Source organism: Mustela nigripes, chromosome 4 (genome assembly GCF_022355385.1).
Source record: "Mustela nigripes isolate SB6536 chromosome 4, MUSNIG.SB6536, whole genome shotgun sequence".
NCBI classification, from domain to species: domain Eukaryota; kingdom Metazoa; phylum Chordata; class Mammalia; order Carnivora; family Mustelidae; genus Mustela; species Mustela nigripes.
This window is the reverse complement of record NC_081560.1, coordinates 155,244,493-155,264,447: the sequence shown is the minus strand read 5'-3', so window position 1 is coordinate 155,264,447 and position 19,955 is coordinate 155,244,493. Positions and strand designations below refer to the sequence as shown.

General features: G+C 38.1%; 1 protein-coding gene across 2 annotated transcripts in view; it reads left to right on the top strand.

Annotated features, from left to right (window-relative positions):
* BMS1 (BMS1 ribosome biogenesis factor) overlaps positions 1–18,489 on the top strand; it is a 43,903-nt gene extending 25,414 nt beyond the window's left edge. Inside the window, exons 14-23 of one of the 2 annotated variants that reach the window (XM_059398064.1) lie at positions 7,815–7,885; positions 8,433–8,606; positions 11,579–11,767; positions 11,857–12,037; positions 12,224–12,282; positions 13,263–13,385; positions 14,345–14,492; positions 14,839–15,014; positions 17,268–17,429; positions 17,951–18,489. In XM_059398064.1, coding sequence (XP_059254047.1) covers positions 7,815–7,885; positions 8,433–8,606; positions 11,579–11,767; positions 11,857–12,037; positions 12,224–12,282; positions 13,263–13,385; positions 14,345–14,492; positions 14,839–15,014; positions 17,268–17,429; positions 17,951–18,181 — 1,514 coding nt within the window. In that variant the 3' untranslated portion in view covers positions 18,182–18,489. Of the gene's footprint in view, positions 1–7,811; positions 7,886–8,432; positions 8,607–11,578; positions 11,768–11,856; positions 12,038–12,223; positions 12,283–13,262; positions 13,386–14,344; positions 14,493–14,838; positions 15,015–17,267; positions 17,430–17,950 lie in introns of both variants that reach the window. The other variant, XM_059398063.1, reaches the window with a different exon arrangement.
* Positions 18,490–19,955: the final 1,466 nt, after the last annotated feature.

Sequence of the window (19,955 nt, the reverse complement as noted above, 5' to 3'; positions counted from 1 at the left end):
CAAGGGTGCATGCATCCTTTTGAGTTAATGTTTTTATATTTCTGGGGTAAATACCCAGCTATGCAATTATGATTATATTTATATGTACATTGAATATATTTATATTTAAATTTTTTTCTTATATAATGACTAGGATTAGAAAGAGGAATCTTGCCTTGTTCTCAGTATTTTTCACAGTTAACATATGATGTTAGTTTGGTTTCTCTGTGGATGCTCTTTATGTGCTCCATTCCTCTGTATTCCTGGTATACTGAGAGGTGTTCTTTCTTTCTTTCTTTCTCTTTTTAATGACGAATGGGTGGTGAATTTTGTCAAATGCCTTTCAGTGTCAGTTGATATGATCCTACGAATTTTTTATTCTTTACCCTTTTGATATAGTGGATTACATTGTTTAATTTTTGAATTTTGAATCAACTTTGCATACCTGGAATAAATTCCACTTGGTCATGATATATAATTCTTTTTATATGTTGTTGAACTTTATTTGATGGGTTTTTTTTTTTAATAATGTTTTAGATTTTTTGTTTTTGTTTTTTAAAGATTTTATTTATTTATTTATCAGAGAGAGAGGGAGAAAGAGCGAGAACAGGCAGGCAGAATGGCAGGCAGAGGCAGAGGGAGAAGCAGGCTCCCTGCTGAGCAAGGAGCCCGATGTGGGACTCGATCCCAGGATGCTGGGATCATGACCTGAGCCGAAGGCAGCCGCTTAACCAACTGAGCCACCCAGGAGTCCCTATTTGATGGTATTTTGTTAAGGAATTTTGCATATAAGTATATTAGTGAAACTGGTCTATAGCATTGTTGATTTTTTTGTTTTGGGGGATTTTTTTGGGTACTGTCTTCATTTAGTTTTGGTTTCAGTAATACTGGTTTCATAAAATGATTCCAAAGTATTCCCAATTTTTCTGTTTTCTGGAAGAGAGTGTGTAGAATTGGAATGTTAATTTCTTTTTTTTTTTTTTAAGTTTCTATTTATTTATTTGACAGAGAGAGAGAGAGCAAGAGAGGGAATACAAGCAGGGGTAATGGGAGAGGGAGGAGTAGACTCCCTGCCGAGCAAGGAGCCCGATGCAGGGCTCGATCCCAGGACCCTGGGATCATGACCTGAGCCAAAGGCAGCTGCTTAACAACTGAGCCACCCAGGCACCCCTGGAATGTTAATTTTTAAAATGTTTGGTATAATTTCCAGTGAAATGGTGAGGTCCTGGAGATTTCTTTTTTTGAGCTTATAATAATGACAAGTTTTTTTTCTTTAATGGTTATAGGATAATTTAAATAATTTAGGCTCTTTATTCTGTCTTGGCTGAATTTTACTTTCTTATGGTTTTCAAGGAATTTCAAAGGCTTTTGGCAAAGTGAAAGTTTCATGAAGTACCTTCTCCAAGAAGCTAGCTTAGGTATTCTGAATATAATACTCATAGTATTTGTTTAATAACTTTCCAATGGCTAGGGGATCTGTTGTGCTAATCCCATTTTATTCTTGATAATTAATTGGTGATTTGTGTCCTCCTCCTTTTTCTCTTCGTTAGTAAGGTTTATTCATTTTGTTGATGTTTTTTCCCAAATAATCAGCTTTAGGTCTCATAGATTTATGTGTTCTAGTTTTCAATTTTTTTTTCTCTTTATTATTTCTGTTCTTTGCTTGTTTGAGGTTATTTTGTACTTTTCAGTTTTCTTAGATTATTGGTTTGAGACCTTTTCTCATTTCTAACGTGAGCCTTTAGTGCTCACTAAATTGCTTTGTCTGCCCTGCCTCCCCCTGTATTTTCATATGTTGTATGCATTTTCATTCAGTTCTATGCATTTTTATATTTCCTGTGAGACTTCTCATTGATCCATGCATTATTTAATGTTTTTTTACTTACAAACAAACTACAAAATGTTTAGGAATTTTCTTCTTTCTGTTACTCATTTTCAGTTTAATTGCACTGTATTCTATACTCATTATGCATGTTTTATATTTGTTTAGATTTGCTTTATTACCCAGACTGTGCCCTGTCTTGACAGATGTTCTGTGGATGCTTTAAAAATTATTTATTCTGATGTTTTTGGGTATCATGTTCTATATATGTCAGTTAGGTTCTGTTGGGTTGGCTGTATTGTTCAAATCTTCTGTATCTTTGCTAATTTTCTGACTAATTTTATCATTTCCCAAGAGGAGGATATTGAAGTCACTATGTGTTATCTTGGACTTATCTATCCCTTTCAGATCTGTCAATTTTTGCTTCTTATATTTGAGGCTCTGTTTGGTGCACATATGCTTAGGATTGTTATGTCTTTCTGGTGGATTTATCCTTTTGTTGTTGTGTATTATGGTCACCTCTTATTCATGCAATTGGTGAAGGAAAGATTCCAGCTCTACGGTTATAGGGATGGCCTAACACACAATATCTGACACTGGGCAGATGCTGTTGACAGCAGTTTATTAGTCACATACACTCAGAGCCTGAGGGAAGAGAACAGTGCATGCCATGCAGAGACTGAACAATCAGGGGCTTTGAGAGAAAGAGCTTTGTACCTAAATGAGCATAGGATGACCATTGCTTCCCTTGACAGGTTGTGATTAATGTATTTGAATAAATTCATGGGCTGGCAGAGAGGTAAAGTCAAACCTGTTAGGTTGAGGGATAGGTGGGGTGCGGGTGGTCCAACTGAAAAAAGAGCTATCAAGACAGGGATCCTTTCCCATAGGGTGAGGCCATATCTGGCAGGCCTGCTCACAGCTAGACCTTTGGACCCTGTGAGGCTCAAGGATGTCAAGGTAGCCCATGAAATTTTAGCTGTTACAGTTCAGTTAAGTCCTTCTCTGGCTCTGATAATTTTCTTTTCTTTAAGATTTATTTTATGAGAGGGGCACCTGGGTGGCTCAGTGGTTTGGGCTGCTGCCTTCGGCTCGGGTCATGATCTCAGGGTCCTGGGATCGAGCCCTGCATTGGGCTCTCTGCTCCACAGGAAGCCTGCTTCCCTCTCTCTCTCTCTCTCTCTCTCTCTCTCTGCCTGCCTCTCTGCCTACTTGTGATCTCTGTCTGTCAAATAAATAAATAAAATCTTTAAAAAAAAAAAAAGATTTATTTTATGAGATAATAATTTAGCCATTCTTGCTTTTTTTAAAGGATGAGTTGCACAGTATATCTTTCCCCTTCTTGTATTTTTGCTTACTTGGGTTGTTAAATCTAAATGGAGTTTCTTGTTATGTGCCTCTATCCTCTCTGTCAATCTGTATTTTGATTGGTATATTATGCCATTTACATTTAACGTATTTATTGATATGGAATTGTGTAAGTCTGATATTTTACTGTTTTGTTGTTTGTTTACTCTTATTCTAATTTTTCTGTCTTTCCTCTGTTTTCATTTTCTTTCTTCTATATTGATATGTTTACAGTGTTTCTGAATGTCTCTGTCTAGATTTTGTAGTCATCACTTATTGTAATATAATAGCCTACTGGTGCCAGTATTTTATCATTTTGAGTAACATGTGGAAACTTTTCTCCTACTTTGGTCCCTTTGTCTTTCCCCCTTTTAAGTATTACTGGTTTGTGTATTAGATAGTGCTATAATTTTTTTTCAGTCTCCAAATATGATTTTAAAAACTCCTCAGAAAAACGTTATTTTATTGTATGCATCTAGATTTCTGATCTTTTGTTTGTTTTTTCTTTTTTTCCCAGTGGTCCCAAATTTCTTCTTTTATAATTTACTCACTACTTAAGAACTTTCTTTTTTTTTTTTTTTTTTTTTAAGATTTTATTTATTTATTTGACAGATCGAGATCACAAGTAGGCAGAGAGAGAGAGAGGAGGAAGCAGGCTCCCCGCCGAGCAGAGAGCCCGATGCGGAGCTCGATCCCAGGACCCCGGGATCATGACCGGAGCCGAAGGCAGAGGCTTTAACCCACTGAGCCACCCAGGCGCCCCTTAAGAACTTTCTTGAGCATTTTTTTTTTAAGATTTTATTTAGTTGAAAGAGAGAGCCAAGTAAGTAAGCACAGATATGGAGCAGAGGGAGAGAGAGAAGCAGACCTCCCTGCTTGAGAGGGAGACCAATGCGGGACTTGATCCCAGAACCAACCCTAAGATCATGATCTGAGCTGAAGTCAGACACTTAACCAACTGAGCCACCCAGGTGCCTCACTTCAGCCATGTTTTAAGAATGGGTATGCTAGTGACGGATTCCTGTAGTTGTTTTCCATCTGAGATTGTCTTTATTTACAATTCTTCATTTCTGAAGGATAGTTTCACTGGATATAGAATTCATAGCTGACAGTTCTTTCCTGCAGCACATGAAAAATGTACCACTTCCTTCTGGCCTCTGATTTTAGAGGGGAAATGGACTGTCATTTTGAATTGGTGTGAATTTGTCATTTCTTTCTGTCTGCTCTCAAGATTATTTGTTTTTCAGTTTTCAGAAGTTTGACTGGTGAAGATTTCATTGGGTTTACTCTGTTTGAAATTTGCTCACCTTCTTGAATCTGTTTTTTACCAAATTTAGGAAATTTCTGTCATTACTTCTTTCAAACCAGGTATCCTTGTGAGATCGTATAACTGGTGGATCTTTTTCCTGTCCCACAGGTCTATGAGGCTCTGCTCAGTTGTTTTTTTGTCTGTTTTCCTGTGTGTTGTTCAGACTGGATGAATTCTGTTGATCTGACCTCAAGTTCTCTGATTCTATCCTCTGTCATCTCTACTCTTACTATTGAGTCCATCTAGCAAGCTTTTAAAATTTCTTCTTGTATTCAGTTCTATAATTTCCTTTTGGTTCTTCAGGGTTTTTTGCTGAGTTTTTCAGTTTTTTGGTTGTTGCCAAAGGATTTGTAGGTGCTTGATGAAACATTTTTGTACTGCTTTAAGGTACTAGTCAGATAGTTTCAAAATCTGATTCATTTTATTGTTCATGTCAGTTGTCTTCACTTTTCAGTTAAGATTTTCCTGGATTGGGGTATGACAGGTGATTTTCTCTTGTATCGTACATATTTTGGGTTTTATGTTAGAGGAGACATTGGTCCTGTGTAATCTTTTTATTTTAGTCATGCAGTCCTCTTGTTTATTGTGCAGGTCCTGATATACTTTATGGGCTGTGGTTCCAATGACAATTTAACTTTAGAACCTTTGTGGTGCTATTTTGATCTGCTTAGTACTGGTCTCTGCAGGTGCTGCCTGAGAAGACAGAGGGGCTTCCCTAGTCTGGGCCCCCCATGTTGTGGCTAGGTGGGAGAAGGTTGTCTTGGCCTGTAGGGCTAGTTTTCTTGCTGTAGGGGTATCTTCACTGGTCCTGCCAGGGCACACATTGTTTTTAGATGGTGGTGGAGAGCCTCTGGCCTGGCACAGAATCTCCCTTTGCCAATAATCCTTGGCCACCTGGTTTATCTTGGTGGAGGAAAGGAGATTCAGGCCCTTCAGGGAAGGCAAACAGTTCTCTCATCACTTACTGCCAGGGGGGCTTTCAAAGCACCCACTTAACCAGTGCTGCCTGGTTAACCTAGTGTTCCTGCTAAGATCTGAGTTTGATCTGAGGGAACATTGAGTCTATCTGGTCTCCCTTCTGTTGCTAGTTTTGGGGTTGGGAAACAGTGGTTCTGAATTGCCTTTCTGTGGGTTGTGGTCTAGTGAGCCACCAGCCATTACGTCATTCCTCTGGTCCTGGGGACCCTCACCAGCCCTTTTTTTCTTTATACCTTTCAGAGTTCTTTTGTTTTCCTTGGGGTCTTGTGTTTTTTTTGGAGTTGGTTATACTTAGTTGGGAGAAACAGAATAAATAAGTCTACACTGTCTTTTACAGACAAGAAATCTTTGTTGGCTTTTTTTTTTTAATTTTAGTTCCAATATGGTTAACTTACAGTGTTGCATTAGTTTCAGATGTACAATATAGTGATTTAACAGTTACATATATTATTCAGTGCTCATCATGACAAATGTACTCTTAATCCCCTTGTTTTGCTCATCCACCCCCCCCCAACCTCCCCTCTGGTAACCATCTGTTTGTTCTTTATAGTTAAGAGAGATTTTTGGTTTGTCTCTTTTTTTTTCCCTAGCTCATTTGTTTTGTTTCTTATATTCCACATATGAGTGAAATCACGAGTTATTTGTCTTTCTCTGACTAACTTATTTTGTTTAGTATTGTACTCTCTAGCTACATTCATGTTGTAGCAAATGGCAAGATTTCATTCTTTTTGATGGCTGAATAATATTCCATTTTATGTATATACATACACACACACACAGACACACACTTCTTTATCCATTCATCTATCGATGGGTCCTTAGGCTACTTCCATAATTTGACTCTTGTAAATAATGCTAAATAATAAATATAGGGAGGCATATATCCTTTCAAATTAGTATTTTCATATTCTTTGGGTAAATACCTAATAGTGGGAATACTAGATTATATGATAGTTCCATTTTTAATTTTTTGAGAAGCCTCCAAACCATCTTCCTGCATTAGTTTGCATTCCCAGCAACAGTGCACAAAGGTTCCTTTTTCTCATCCTCGCCAACATTTGTTTGTTGTGTTTTTTAATTTAGCCATTCTGACAGGTGTGATTTGGATCTCATTGTGGTTTTGATTTGCATTTTCCTGACAATGAGTGATGTTGAACATTTTTTCATGTGTCTTAGTTAGTGGAGAAATGTTTGTTATGTCTTCTGCCCATTTTTAATTGAATTATTTGGGTTTTTTTGGTACTGAGTTATATATATATTTTGGATACTAACCCTTTATTGGGTATGTCATTTGCAAATATCTTCTCCCATTCAGTAGGTTTTTTGGGTCTTTTCTTGGGTCATGTTTTATTAGAACTGTGATAAAAGGAGAATTGACATCTTTCTGATACTGAGTCTTCTTTTTCAAATACATGGTTATCTTTATTTGTTCAGTAGATAGCATTAATCACACCTACTTCATTGGGTCATGTTGAAGAATGTGGTTAAGGCACATAAGATACTTAGAGCAGTGCCTTGTCTGTAAAGCCCTTGTGTTAGCTAATGTCTATTCCATGTGTTCTTTGGTAGTATATTAAAGTTCTTTAAGTTTTTTAAATAAAGTTTCTTGACACATTTCTTGTAAGGTTTATTCCCAAGCATTTTGTCCTTTTTTGTTTTTCTTACAGATGGAATCTTCCCAACTATTGTATCTTCTTTGGCTCTTTGGTTCTTTGGCTCTTTCTTATGTGAAAATATTTTATCTAAATACTACTTCTAAATATTGCTTCCCAAAGGAGTTTTAGCATCTTTTTCTTTTAAGGATAAGAGCCAGAGCTAAACTTAGAGCTCTAAAAACAAGTGGATGAGCAGATTAATGAGCTCTTCATGTGATTCAGCATTATTTTGGGTACCACTATTACTCTAAGTCCTGTATTTTATGTAATCCAAGATTTTTCTTAGATATGCCATACATTGTATTGTGTTACTCTTACTACTGAGACTCTGTCCTATGTGCTATTAATCAAATCATAGTTTTTTCATGTCACTGTTGGTCTTAGGGACTCACCTGCAAAGCCATGCATATATCTCTCTGTGCATCCCTGCTGCAAAGTGTTTGCTACCTGCATTGGAAAAATAGCTCTTGGCTAAGTGGGGTATCAAAGTAAAGTAAGGAAATATGGGTTGGGTCCATGTGCTTCATCTGAACAGGTGATGAAATACTGACATTTCAAAGAGGAAAAGAAGCCTGTGTAAGTACAGGATTCTCCTGGAGTGTGTAGCAATAAGAAGGGTAAAAATGAAATTTGGGCTTCAGAGTACACAGTGCACTGGGTGGCGCTATCGTGTCATATGCAAGCCCTATTCATGGAGGACATTTGGTTGTTCTTTTCCCAGAAGAGCTCTATGGTGACTTTGAAGACCTGGAAACAGGGGATGTGCACAAGGGAAAACCAGGTGCAGATACTCAGGTATGATTTTTATCATGACTGGCTGTCAGTCACTGGTCTTTGATCTGTGGTCAATATGTAATGAGAGAGGCCCATATTAAGCAATGTGAATCTTACTTATTATCTCTGTAGATTACAGAATAAATGGATTCCTTCCTAAAAATATGGAGGTTGGGAACAGATCAAAGTTGTTGGTTTGTTACTTTTGATCTTTTGGGTTTACTACCTCTTCTTGTGTTTATGATTCTTCAGTCGTTTAAAGTTTAGCTCCTGAGTCACCATCTTTCTCTCCACTGTTCCTTTTGCCATCATTCTCCTCTATTCCCTATTCTCCCTAATATTTCTTTAGAACAGTGTCTAGGGAGAATCTGGGTGGGGACACTTGCTTTTACTTTTATTTATATTTGACATTCCCAACCAGATAAAGGAGTGACAGTGTATCACAATGTAGATGTCTAAATGTCTCGTGTCATTTAGAGCCAAAGGCTGAACTTTAAAAATCTCCTTTTATGTTTAAAGAAAAGATCTCCACAAACTTTTACAAAATTTTCTCTTCTGGAAATTTAAGATTGAAGACGCAGAAGAAGTTAAGGAAGAAACTGACCCCAGTGCAGAGGAAAGTGCCAAGAAAAAGCATTTGGATAAGAAGAGAAAATTGAAGGAGATGTTTGATGCAGAATATGATGAAGGAGAAAGCACATATTTTGATGATCTTAAAGGAGAAATGCATAAACAGGCACAGGTGAGAACACTGGGATCCTATCAGCTTTATTTCAAGGCTGTAATACAGTGTTGTGAGTACATAATTTTGTTTAGGTCTCTGCTTGCTGACCTGCTTCTGTGCCTCAGGTTTGGACTCCTAGGTCAAGATGCAGATAAATGTGTTTATTCATGCAGTCATCTGATTGTTTTTTCAGTCTGAAATTGACCAGAAAGATTATCAGTGTCTATTGTATATGAAGCATTGAGGAAGCAAAAATGGCTGAGATAGGAAGCAACTGCTGAGGATCTCTCAGTGGACTGATTTTTTTTTTTTTAAAGATTTTATTTATTTGACAGACAAGAGATCACAAGGAGGCAGAGAGGCAGGTAGAGAGAGGAAGGGCCAGCTCCCTGCTGAGCAGAGAGCCCGATGTGGGGCTCGATCCCAGGACCCTGGCATCATGACCTGAGCCAAAGGCAAAGGCCCTAACCCACTGAGCCACCCAGGCACTCCTGATTTTTTTTTTTTTTTTAAGATTTTATTTACTTATTTGACAGAGAGAGAGCACAAGTAGACAGAGAGGCAGGCAGAGAGAAAGGGAAACAGGCTCCCTGCTGAGCAGAGAGCCAGATGTGGGGCTCGATCCCAAGGACCCTGAGATCATGACCTGAGCTGAAGGCAGTGGCTTAACTGACTGAGCCACCTAGGCACCCCAGTGGAGTGATATTTAGATGTAGGCATTGCCTTAGCATTCTGGTTACTGCTCCCTGGAAATGTAATTAAATAATTTGAATGGGTAGATGATTCTTACATATACTGGTGCTTATGCACACACACAAGTGCTCTCCAGGGAAGCTTTTCTAAAAACTCACCTTGGTCAGAGTTCAGAGGGTATTTCAAGTGTCAGGTCAGATGTGGAGATAAAGGGAACATGTGGAATGCTAAAACAAAGATGGTCTGGCCCCCTTGCCTGAGATGCTGAACAGACTGAGTTGATGAACTCACTCTTAAGGAGACACAAAGATATCTATGCAGTGGATGGTGAGTGTTGGAGTTGTGTTTTGACAAGGGGGACACCAATAATTCCTGTAAGCTAGAATATACTTTAATACATCTTATGCAGGTTAAGCATATGATTTCTAAAAATGAGGTTGGTGGACTTTGCCCAACCTAAGCTTTCATCTGTTTAAAGAAAGTATCTCCCTGTTAGTCATTAACATAGTGGTTCTAAGTCTGTACTGACTTTGATAGAAGTAACTAAGACATGTAAAGCTAGTTCTGAAGTCTTTGCTTCAGTCCATTTATAACTTAAAATCACCTAGCATCTTGTGTCCTGTTTTACACTTGATCTTAGCCAAAAGGCCGAGAAACGATTTGTGTCCTGTTTTAAAGGACTTTGAATTTTTTACTCTGAGTGAAATGGGGACCCACAGGAGGTTTTGAACAGAGGAGAGACATGTATGACCTGCTTTCCTTTGAAAGGATTGCTGTGGCAAGAGTTCAGTAAAATTAAGTTGACTCACCGTGGGGGTTGGGGAGGTGTTGGAGGTGAAAGAGAAAGAGTCAAATTCTGGATATACTTTTTAAAGGTAGGTCAAAAGTAGATTAACTGTGGGGTGTGTGAGAGGAAATAAGGATGACTTCTGGAAGGATTGAGTTGTCAGTAAGATAGGAAAGCCTCTGGTTGGTGCAGGTTTGTCTAAAAAGATAAAGTTTAGAGCTTGGGTTTGAGATCTCTTTCAGACAAGTGGAGCTTCAAGTAGTCAGTGAGGAGCCCTGGAGAGAGGTTGGGGCCAGGGACTTAGATGTACAGTCTTCAGCATCTAGATGCTACCTAAAGCCATGAAGTGGATGGGATGCTCTGGGAAGTGAGCATGGTGTCAGGGGAGGAGAGGACTAACACTGACAGCGGGTACTCCACTGTAGGAGGCTGGGCGGAGAGGATGAAGCAGCAGTGGGGATTGAGCAGTCAGTGCTCAGGAAAGAGAAGAAATTGAAGAGAACATGAGGAAGCCACTATAGAAGGAGGGATAAATTATTTTAAATCCTGCTGATGTATTAACAATGAAGACAGAATTGACAACTGGGTTGGAATGTGGAGGCCCTACATGATTTTGGCAAGCATTTTTATGGAATGTGGCTTAAAGTCCAAGCTGAGATTTAAGAGAATGGGAGCAGAGGAACTAGAGACTCTGAGTATAGAAAACTTAGAAGCCATTTTACTTCAGAGAGAAGCAGAGAAATGGGGCAATAGTTGGAAATAGAATCAAAAGAAGATGTTAAGATGTGAGAAAATAACAGGCAAGACCTCTTGGAATAAAGTTCAGTAAGAGTGAATGATATCTAGCATGCAAGTGAAGTTTGGCATAAAATAAATCTATAGCAGCTGCCCAGTAGTACTTTCCGCAATAATGGAAATGTCTGTCTGTGCTGTCTTTTTTGTAGCCATTAGCCACGTGTTGATACTGATCAATGTGACTACTGTGACCAGGGGACTGAATTTAAAATTTTTGTTTAATTTTAATTAATTTCAATAATAAATGATAAATATAATAATAAGAGTAAAAGGCTAGATGTGAGTGTAAACCCTGGAAGGAGAGATGGCTGCAGAAATTCTTGTAGACTGCTTAGTTTTTGAGTGAATTAAGAAACAGTTAACTGCTGAGTGTGAGGATGACGGAGGAGGAGATACTGAGTATCAAATATTGTAGAGTAAGAAAAGAAAGTGGACTGGGAAGCTGAGAGTATTGGCTGACCAGCATTAAGGGTTGCTTTTAAAGTTTGCATTTGCTGTACCTTGGAGCAACAAAGGAGAAAAGAGTTGGGACATATCCTAAACAAACTGTACAGATAAGAAGGTATGTTATTTTTAAATGGGATAAGGCGTGATCACGTCTGTGTTCCTTTATGAGAAAGTGTTCATTTTTTAAAATGTTAATCTTAGATTTATTAAAGACAATAGCATTGTGAGTTTTTTATTGTTTTTTTTTTTCCCCCTCTCTCGTATATAGCTTAACCGAGCAGAATTTGAAGATCAAGATGATGAAGCCAGAGTTCAGTATGAGGGTTTTCGACCTGGGATGTATGTTCGAATTGAAATAGAAAATGTCCCCTGTGAATTTGTGCTTAACTTTGACCCCCATTACCCAATCATTTTGGGTGGTTTGGGCAATAGTGAAGGCAATGTTGGATATGTACAGGTAGGTACCCTTTGCTGCATGCTTTGGCAGTTGGGGTTCTGGGGACATACTTACACCACTAATCTTACTGAAATCTCTTCTTCCCTCAGATGCGTCTGAAGAAACATCGTTGGTATAAGAAAATCCTCAAGTCCAGAGATCCAATCATTTTTTCTGTAGGGTGGAGGAGGTTTCAGACTATCCCACTCTATTATATTGAAGACCACAATGGGAGACAGAGACTTCTAAAATATACCCCACAGCACATGCATTGTGGAGCAACCTTTTGGGGTAATACATGATTGGAACAACTTATAGGTTAATTTAAGCCATTATAGTTTTGTTTTTCTCCATGAAATTCCGATTCATAAGATTTTTCTCTCTTTTTTTTTTTGATTGAAGTACATATGTAAAACAGAATTCAAAATTTGTGATTCACTGTATTTACTTTCTTTTTTTTTTCCTATTCTTTTTAAGGTCCGATTACTCCACAGGGAACTGGATTCTTGGCAGTACAGTCTGTCAGTGGCATAATGGTAAATATTTTGAATGTTTTATTTTCTAGATTGTGTTTGAGAAGTATATCTTGAATATGGGATATGTACATGAAACTTGAAGTTCAAAATGACTCATTTCTAGTATTTGTAGCAAACTTCTCTTTGCTTTTAATTTTCCTACATCTTTTTAAGTAGGATTTGGGAATGAAGAGGTAGACTTATTATGATTCTGATGACATTTTATATTTTTATAAATTTTTTGGACTTTTTCTTTCTTTTTTTTTTTTTTTAAGATTTACTTTAGAGAGACTGTGTATGTATGCATGAAGTGGGGAGGGCAGAAGGAAAGAGAAAGAGACAGAAAATCTTCAAGCAGACTCCCTCCTGAGCTTGGAGCCTTGATATGGGGCTCGATCCCACAACCCTGAGATCGTGACCCAAGCTGAAATCAAGAGTTGGTTGCTTAACCTACTGAGCAACCCAGGCACACCTTGTTTTTCTAAAAATAAGTAGTGCTCACCATGTGCTAAGCACTGTACTAGGTTCTAAGGATACTTTGGACACTAGTTAGACATAAGACTACTCCCTAGTAATGCTGGTTGAGCAAAGTATGTTCACATAGTCTTCATTTGGTCAATCAGAGCAGGTTTTATTGGCTCTATTTGACAGAAAACAGAATAATGAGCAGATGAAATTTGCCCTGGGGGTCCACAATTTACTTCCTTAAACATTGTAACCAAATTTTCATATTCCTTTCCATTCCAAATTGGTCATTGTTTTGAAATTATGTTATTGCAAAATCATCCTCCAGAGAATACTCAAGACAGCATTAGTTTGGCTTACATGTACTATAGCTTTAGATTGCTTTTGTTAAAATACTGCTTTGCAAGTTCAGATATTCTTTCTTAGCTGGTTGTAAATAGAAATGTACTTTGGTGATTTATTGTATCATAGAGAAAATAATAGTTTTTCTCTTGCTGATATTATTCCTGTATTCAAATTTTGGGTGTTCTTCCCAGCCTGATTTCCGGATAGCTGCTACAGGAGTTGTCCTAGATCTGGATAAATCCATAAAGATTGTGAAGAAATTAAAGCTAACTGGCTTTCCTTATAAAATTTTCAAGAATACGTCATTCATTAAGGTCTGTATATCTTTATACTCACATATTTTACATGTATATTTTATTGAAGGAGGAATGAAATACTTATAAAATATAGTCTGATGTTTTCAAAAGAGTGAAATTTTTCATAAACTTGGTCATTGCTATTTTTGGTTTCTTTGTATTGGTCTCTATGTCACTTAAATATGCTCAGAAAATTTTAAGGTGACATTAATAGAGATACATACTAATGGAGGCTATTCCTTATATCATGTGAGACTGTGACAGAGCTAATATTGAAAATAACATAATCTCATTCACTCTTTTTTTTCCCTGCTTTTTTGGATTGTGTTAAGAAAGGGGGAAAATCATAGGTTTGTTAAACAGCTCAGTAGAAAAATGGACAGAATTTTTTAAAAAAGGAAAATAGACAAAGTATTTTGTAAAATACTTGTTGACGGGTATGGAGAAGTGGATGCTCTTTTTGCAGTATAATGTGGGAGGGTAGTTCGAGTCACATTTATTGAAAATCTTATGTGGGTATTCCATAAAAGTACAGAATTAAGATGATCATAAAATATTCTTATAATATCAGGTAATAATGTCACTGGCATTTATTCAGCTCTCTTTATTTTCTGAACATGTACACTTAAGTCATAGGATATGAGCTGCAGCCCAGGCCTGGTTGATGATGGCAAAGGCTCTCTAGGCCAGTTCAGTCCGATAAATATCTTTTTAATATTTTCTTCTACAAAGATACCGGTGATGAACATGCTAATGAGTCTACAATAGAATCTTGATTAATGTTTTTTTGGGGAAGATGAAATCGAATTGTATTCCATTTGACCTAGTAATTCCACTGTTAGTGGGGAAAAAACATTTTGATTATTTTATCACTATTAAAGAAGTTTTTTTCTTTTTTTAACCAAGGACTCATTTATGAACTAAAAAGTAAAATACCTGATTTTGTGTGGTTTTTTTTTTTTTTCATTTACCTATAGGGAATGTTTAATTCTGCCTTGGAAGTGGCCAAATTTGAAGGTGCTGTGATTCGAACTGTCAGTGGCATAAGGGGACAGATCAAGAAAGCACTCCGGGCTCCAGAAGGAGCTTTCCGGGCCAGCTTTGAGGATAAGTTGCTGATGAGTGGTAAATATAACTTCATGGTGTAATCATAACAGCATGTTACCGTTCACTATTGATTTCTAGTCAGTGAGGAGTAGAGGTTTTAGTTCAGGTTTTAGAAACTTGGAATTGAGTTCAGCTTTCCCCTATTGGAGCATCTTAGCAGTATGCCGAGTTACGCTGTGTGCGGAGCCATGTGATTCATAGCCAGTAAAAGTTTTGTGATATTCAAGAGTAGTTTACTTAGTGAAGTCTTATTTCAAAAACCATGCCGCCAACTAGAGAAGTTGGGGGTGATTGTTTTGTTCTTTTGTTTGACAAGATGGTTATAAGTCTTCTTTTGAAAATGTTAAACTGTGTCTTTTTCCAGATATTGTCTTCATGAGAACCTGGTATCCTGTCTCCATTCCAGCCTTCTATAACCCAGTAACATCTTTGTTGAAACCAGTTGGTGAGAAAGACACCTGGTCAGGAATGAGGACCACAGGTCAACTCCGGCTTGCCCATGGTGTCAAGCTAAAGCCCAACAAGGATTCTTTGTATAAGGTATAGTCACTTAACACATGAGCTCCATAGATGGGGTCATCCAGATGCTTTGTACATAATGTTTTCTGTGTTAAGAATTTTCAAGTAGGGGGGCGCCTGGGTGGCTCAGTAGGCTAAAGCCTCTGCCTTTAGCTCGGGTCACGATCCCAGGTTCCTGGGATCCTCTCTGCTCAGCAGGGAGCCTGCTTCCTCCTCTCTCTCACTCTCTCTCTTTCTCTGCCTGCCTCTGCCTACTTGTGATCTCTGTCTGTCAAATAAATAAATAAAATCTTAAAAAAAAAAAAAAGAATTTTCAAGTAGGAAATCTACCATTAAATTGAATGAACATGTATATTCATAGAATATTTTGGAAAGAATTCCAGAAGGTGGTAGTAGGGGTTTTCATGGGTTGGAAAGGAGACAAACTTTTCATTATATACTCTTTTAAACTATTTTTTCCCCATCGGATACACGTATTACTTTTAAAAAATTTATGTGCTAATTTTTATTAAAGCAATGAGTGGGTTTTTTGGGAAAATTTTTAAAAACTTTGTAGTGAAGTGGTAACATAAATACAGAAAAATACATGGATCACAAGCATACAGCTCATGAATTTAACACACCCAAATTGCCATCACCCGGATCAAGCAATAGAGTTAGCAGCACAGCAAAAGCCTGCTTGTGACTTCTAGTCACTATCCCACCTCCACCTCAAAGATAGGCATTCTCTGAACTCCTGACATGTACATTAGTTCTGCCTGTCCTTGAGTTTTATAAAATACAGCATATACTATTTGCCTAGTTTCTTCTCCTTCAGTTTTATGAGATTCATTCATGTGTTTGTAGGCATTCAAATGTTGTTCCTGTCAAGTAGAAATTTATTATGTTATACTGTCAGTTTATTCATTAATGTACATTATTTCCAATTTTTGACCATTATAAATGCTGCCCCGAACACTTACACGTGACTTGTTTGGTGTACATGTGCACACATTTCTTTTGCATTGCTCGCCCCAGGTTGGGATTGCCAGGTACGGGGTATGCGTGTGTTTGGCTTTCACTGTATGATGCCTATAGTATTCTGGTATAGTAGATTAGGTTAGATTCCTACCAACAATAGTTGCTAGTAGTTGGCATTGTCAGTATTTTTTTAATTTTAAGTTCTCACTGTCTTTCAAAATCCCATTTCATTTGGAATTTGGTCTTTGATAACTTTCATTATTTTCTACACAGGTCAGCAATGCATTTGGAAAGATTTGTTTTAATGCAGGATAAATATAAATTGTTTTATAATAAGAGGGGATTCAGGATATCAGTCTGCCATTCTGCCAGAAACAAATTTTCAGGCATTGCTTTTTTAATAAAGTAATTAATAATGAAATTTTTAATCATGTTACATGAATTTCTAATAAAATATAGGACATGGTACCTACAAGAACTACCTCTAAGCTTGTGGTGGTGCTTCCTCTTTTTTTCAGAATGGCTTTCTTCGAGTTCCTTCATTCTAAGCATTTTAGGTTTCTCCTAAACAGAGTACATTGCATATTATTGTGGATGATGTCTTTGATAATAAATTTAAAGATATACCAGAAATATTCTCTATATACTTGGTGTTGACCTTGAGGGTAAAGATCTAGGGCAAGACTTTTCTACTTACTATTTTTGAGGCGGTTAAGAATTTTGGTCATCTCAATTTAAGCACAGAAATTAGATTACCTTAAAAACTGAATGTAGAGAGTGTTTGGCCTTTATATGTCATTTAAATCTCATTTTACTCAGCTGGCCTTCCATCAAAAACAATAAAGTTAAACTTTTTAATGAGAGTCACGGATGGGAACACTTGAGCTGCTGCTGATTAGAGGAAGTGAATCCACAGAGGTTGATAGTGAAGATGAACACCTAGATGATTATTATTAGCCTAAAAGAAACTACCTCAGTGCCCCCAAAATAAGTTGTGGGTTTTTCATTAAAAGAAACTTTGGATATATTCATCTGCTCTCTTGAGATCCCGATAGTTCATATTGTAGACATGGATACAGTTGATTTTTTGGGAGGATTACAAGTATATTCTGTGTTTCTCTGTTTTGCCTAGAGCAATGTACATCCATTGAGGCAGTCACCTGTGATGGATGATTGAATCCTCATTTCTTATGGTCAGCAGACTCGTGTTACTGATCATGTGGAAAAGTCAATCCATTGAGAAGATTTTAGGCAAGTTTTAGATGCATATAGAGCATAATTTAAATACATCACTGTTTTTATTTTTCCTTTCAGCCAATTGTGAGGCAAAAGAAACATTTTAATTCAGTGCACATTCCAAAAGCCTTGCAGAAGGCCCTGCCATTTAAGAATAAACCCAAGACCCAAGCAAAGGCAGGCAAGACGCCGAAGGACAGGCTGAGACCAGCCGTCATACGGGAACCTCATGAGAGGAAGGTACTGTCAACAGATGGCTTCCTGCGCGTTGCATTTCGATGTGAAAATAATGCTTTCTGTAGCACAGTTGATATTTGTGTTGCGTTCTCATTTTTCTTCAGGAAAGGATAAGAGCCAGACTTACTTGAGGTGCTAGAACTGGAAGGTCGAGGAAAGGCCAGAGTCCATTTCCCTTCTGTTGTTTAGTCTTGCTGTGTCTTATGCATTTTAATGGGGATTAGTATGCACCCAGCTGGCAAATCACTCTTGGTTTTATGTAGTATCCACAGTGATTAACAAAGGTAGTTTTGTGATGAAGGCCACTATTTAAGTATTTTACTCAGTAAATATGCTCCTACTTATGCTTTCATGCAATTATGATTTCCTAGTTTAGGATAAATTTTCCCTGAGTTAATACTCATTTGGATCATGGATTGATTCTAGGTTTGATACATGAGCTGAGGTGTTTATGTCCCCTGACTCTTAGAAGGAAAACATGATGTCTGAGTACTCTGATGCTCACTGGGTTTTGTCCTTGTCAGATCCTTGCACTGCTGGATGCTCTGAGTACAGTGCACAGTCAGAAGATGAAGAAGGCCAAGGAGCAACGACACTTGCACAATAAAGAACACTTCAAAGTGAAGCAGAAGGAGGAAGAAGAGAAACTGAAACGACAGAAGGACCTCAGGAAAAAGCTCTTCCGAATTCAGGGTCAGAAAGAAAGGAGAAATCAGAAGGCCAGCCTGAAGGGGCCTGAGGAGCCATCAAAATGAGCTTCAGACAGACACTGTCATTTGGATCTGCAGAGATGGATGGTTTCAAATATTCCAGTACTTGTAAATGACCACAGGGCATTGAAGCCCAAAAAGACCTCTTTGTTGGATTTATTGCCCAGACTGTGCCTTTGAGAAGAGAAATGGAAACTCTGTTGATAGGACACCGGTTCATTCTCAGCATCTAGGTTACATCAGGATTTAAAGGAGTATTATTTATGGTTTTGTAGATTCCTTCATATTCCTCTTACCTGTCTCAGTGTAATTATTTGTGCTACAAAAATATCATTAAAATACTTTCTTGTTAATTTTGGCTTAATAGTTTTCATTAGGGATGAATGCTTGATTATTGTGGATAATTGCTTATTCTGTCACCTTTATAATGAGTCTTCCCGGTTGTGGGGTGTGGATATTGACTTTAAAATTTAGAAAAGAGCGTATGGTCCAGTGCACAGCTGAGTTTCCCAGAGGCTCTGTGATGTGCAGTAGTGCAGTAGCCTGACTACAGATGAGAGAATCCAGCTGCTTCTATTAATTTATGTTAGCCATGTAATGGGCTAGTTTGTGTTCTTTTAAAACAAATTAATGAAAATACTTTAAAACTTTCATTTTTTACATAATAAAAATTGATGGATACAACCTACTTGAAAAAAAACCTTAAAGTCCTTGGTCATCTTTAAGAGTCTGGCTCTATAGTGTAGGAGGTCTGGGAAGGCTTCCTTAAAGGAAGAAAGTGACCTTTGGTGCATGATCTGAAGAAGCAGGTTAACTTGGCAAAAGGTAGGAGTGAGAAGAAGAGTGTAATCAGCCAGCAGGAATTGAATGTATCTGCAAAGGCCCTGTGGCATAAGGCAGCAAAATAACGTGTAAGCCAGTGTGTTTGGAGCCAGGATGGGCAGAGGGTTGTAGGAAGCTACAGAGGAAGATAGAGAAGGAAATGGAGAGGCGGGTGATGAGGTTGCATTAAGATACTGTCTTTATCTCAAGATACTGGAAAGCCCTTTGGAGGATGTTTAGCTGGGAAAACATGATAGGATTTGTATTTTTGAAAATTCCCTTTATTGGTGAGTAGAGAATAATGTGGAGGAAATCTAGAGGTAAATACTGGAAGGAGGTTAACACAGGAGTGCTACAAGATGGTACAGAGAGGGAGCTTCAGCAGGTAACATTGGAGGTATGTTGGATCTGGGAGCTGTGAGAACAAGGAGTTTCAGGAAAGATCCCTGGATTCCTAGGTGTCTGGCTTGCACTGAGGATTTTGGTGGCTGCTCCGCTGGGTAGTGAGGAACTCGCTTTTAGGGCATGGTACCTGTGGACAGTCACATGGAGACATCTGAAGAGGTCATTAGGAGTACTGTCTGAAGCTCAGGTTGACCTAGTATCTGGGCTTACATGCATTCCTAAGAGACATCACCACCTTCCTGGAAGTTGATTGAGTTATCTAGGGAAGGATCAAAATTGAACACAGGTGGGTCTTAGTCTAGCATGCTTCCCATTGGTTCAGTATTTTCTGATACCTCAAAATCAACAAGTCCAACCCATATAAGCAGAGCAGTGCTGCCCAAGAGGCCCAGTGATTGTGTTGCAGTTCACTTGACTAGAGCTGAGCAGGTCCAGCTCAGCAAGGCTGTGGACAGAAGCCAGACATGTAAATGACATCAACAAACAGGACAGCCTCTCTTTCCCAGCCTCTTACAATACTGCTGGCAAACTTGACCATCCCAGTGTTGAGGTGTAGTAAGGGTCTGGGTGGTGGACTCCACGTTCTGCCGCT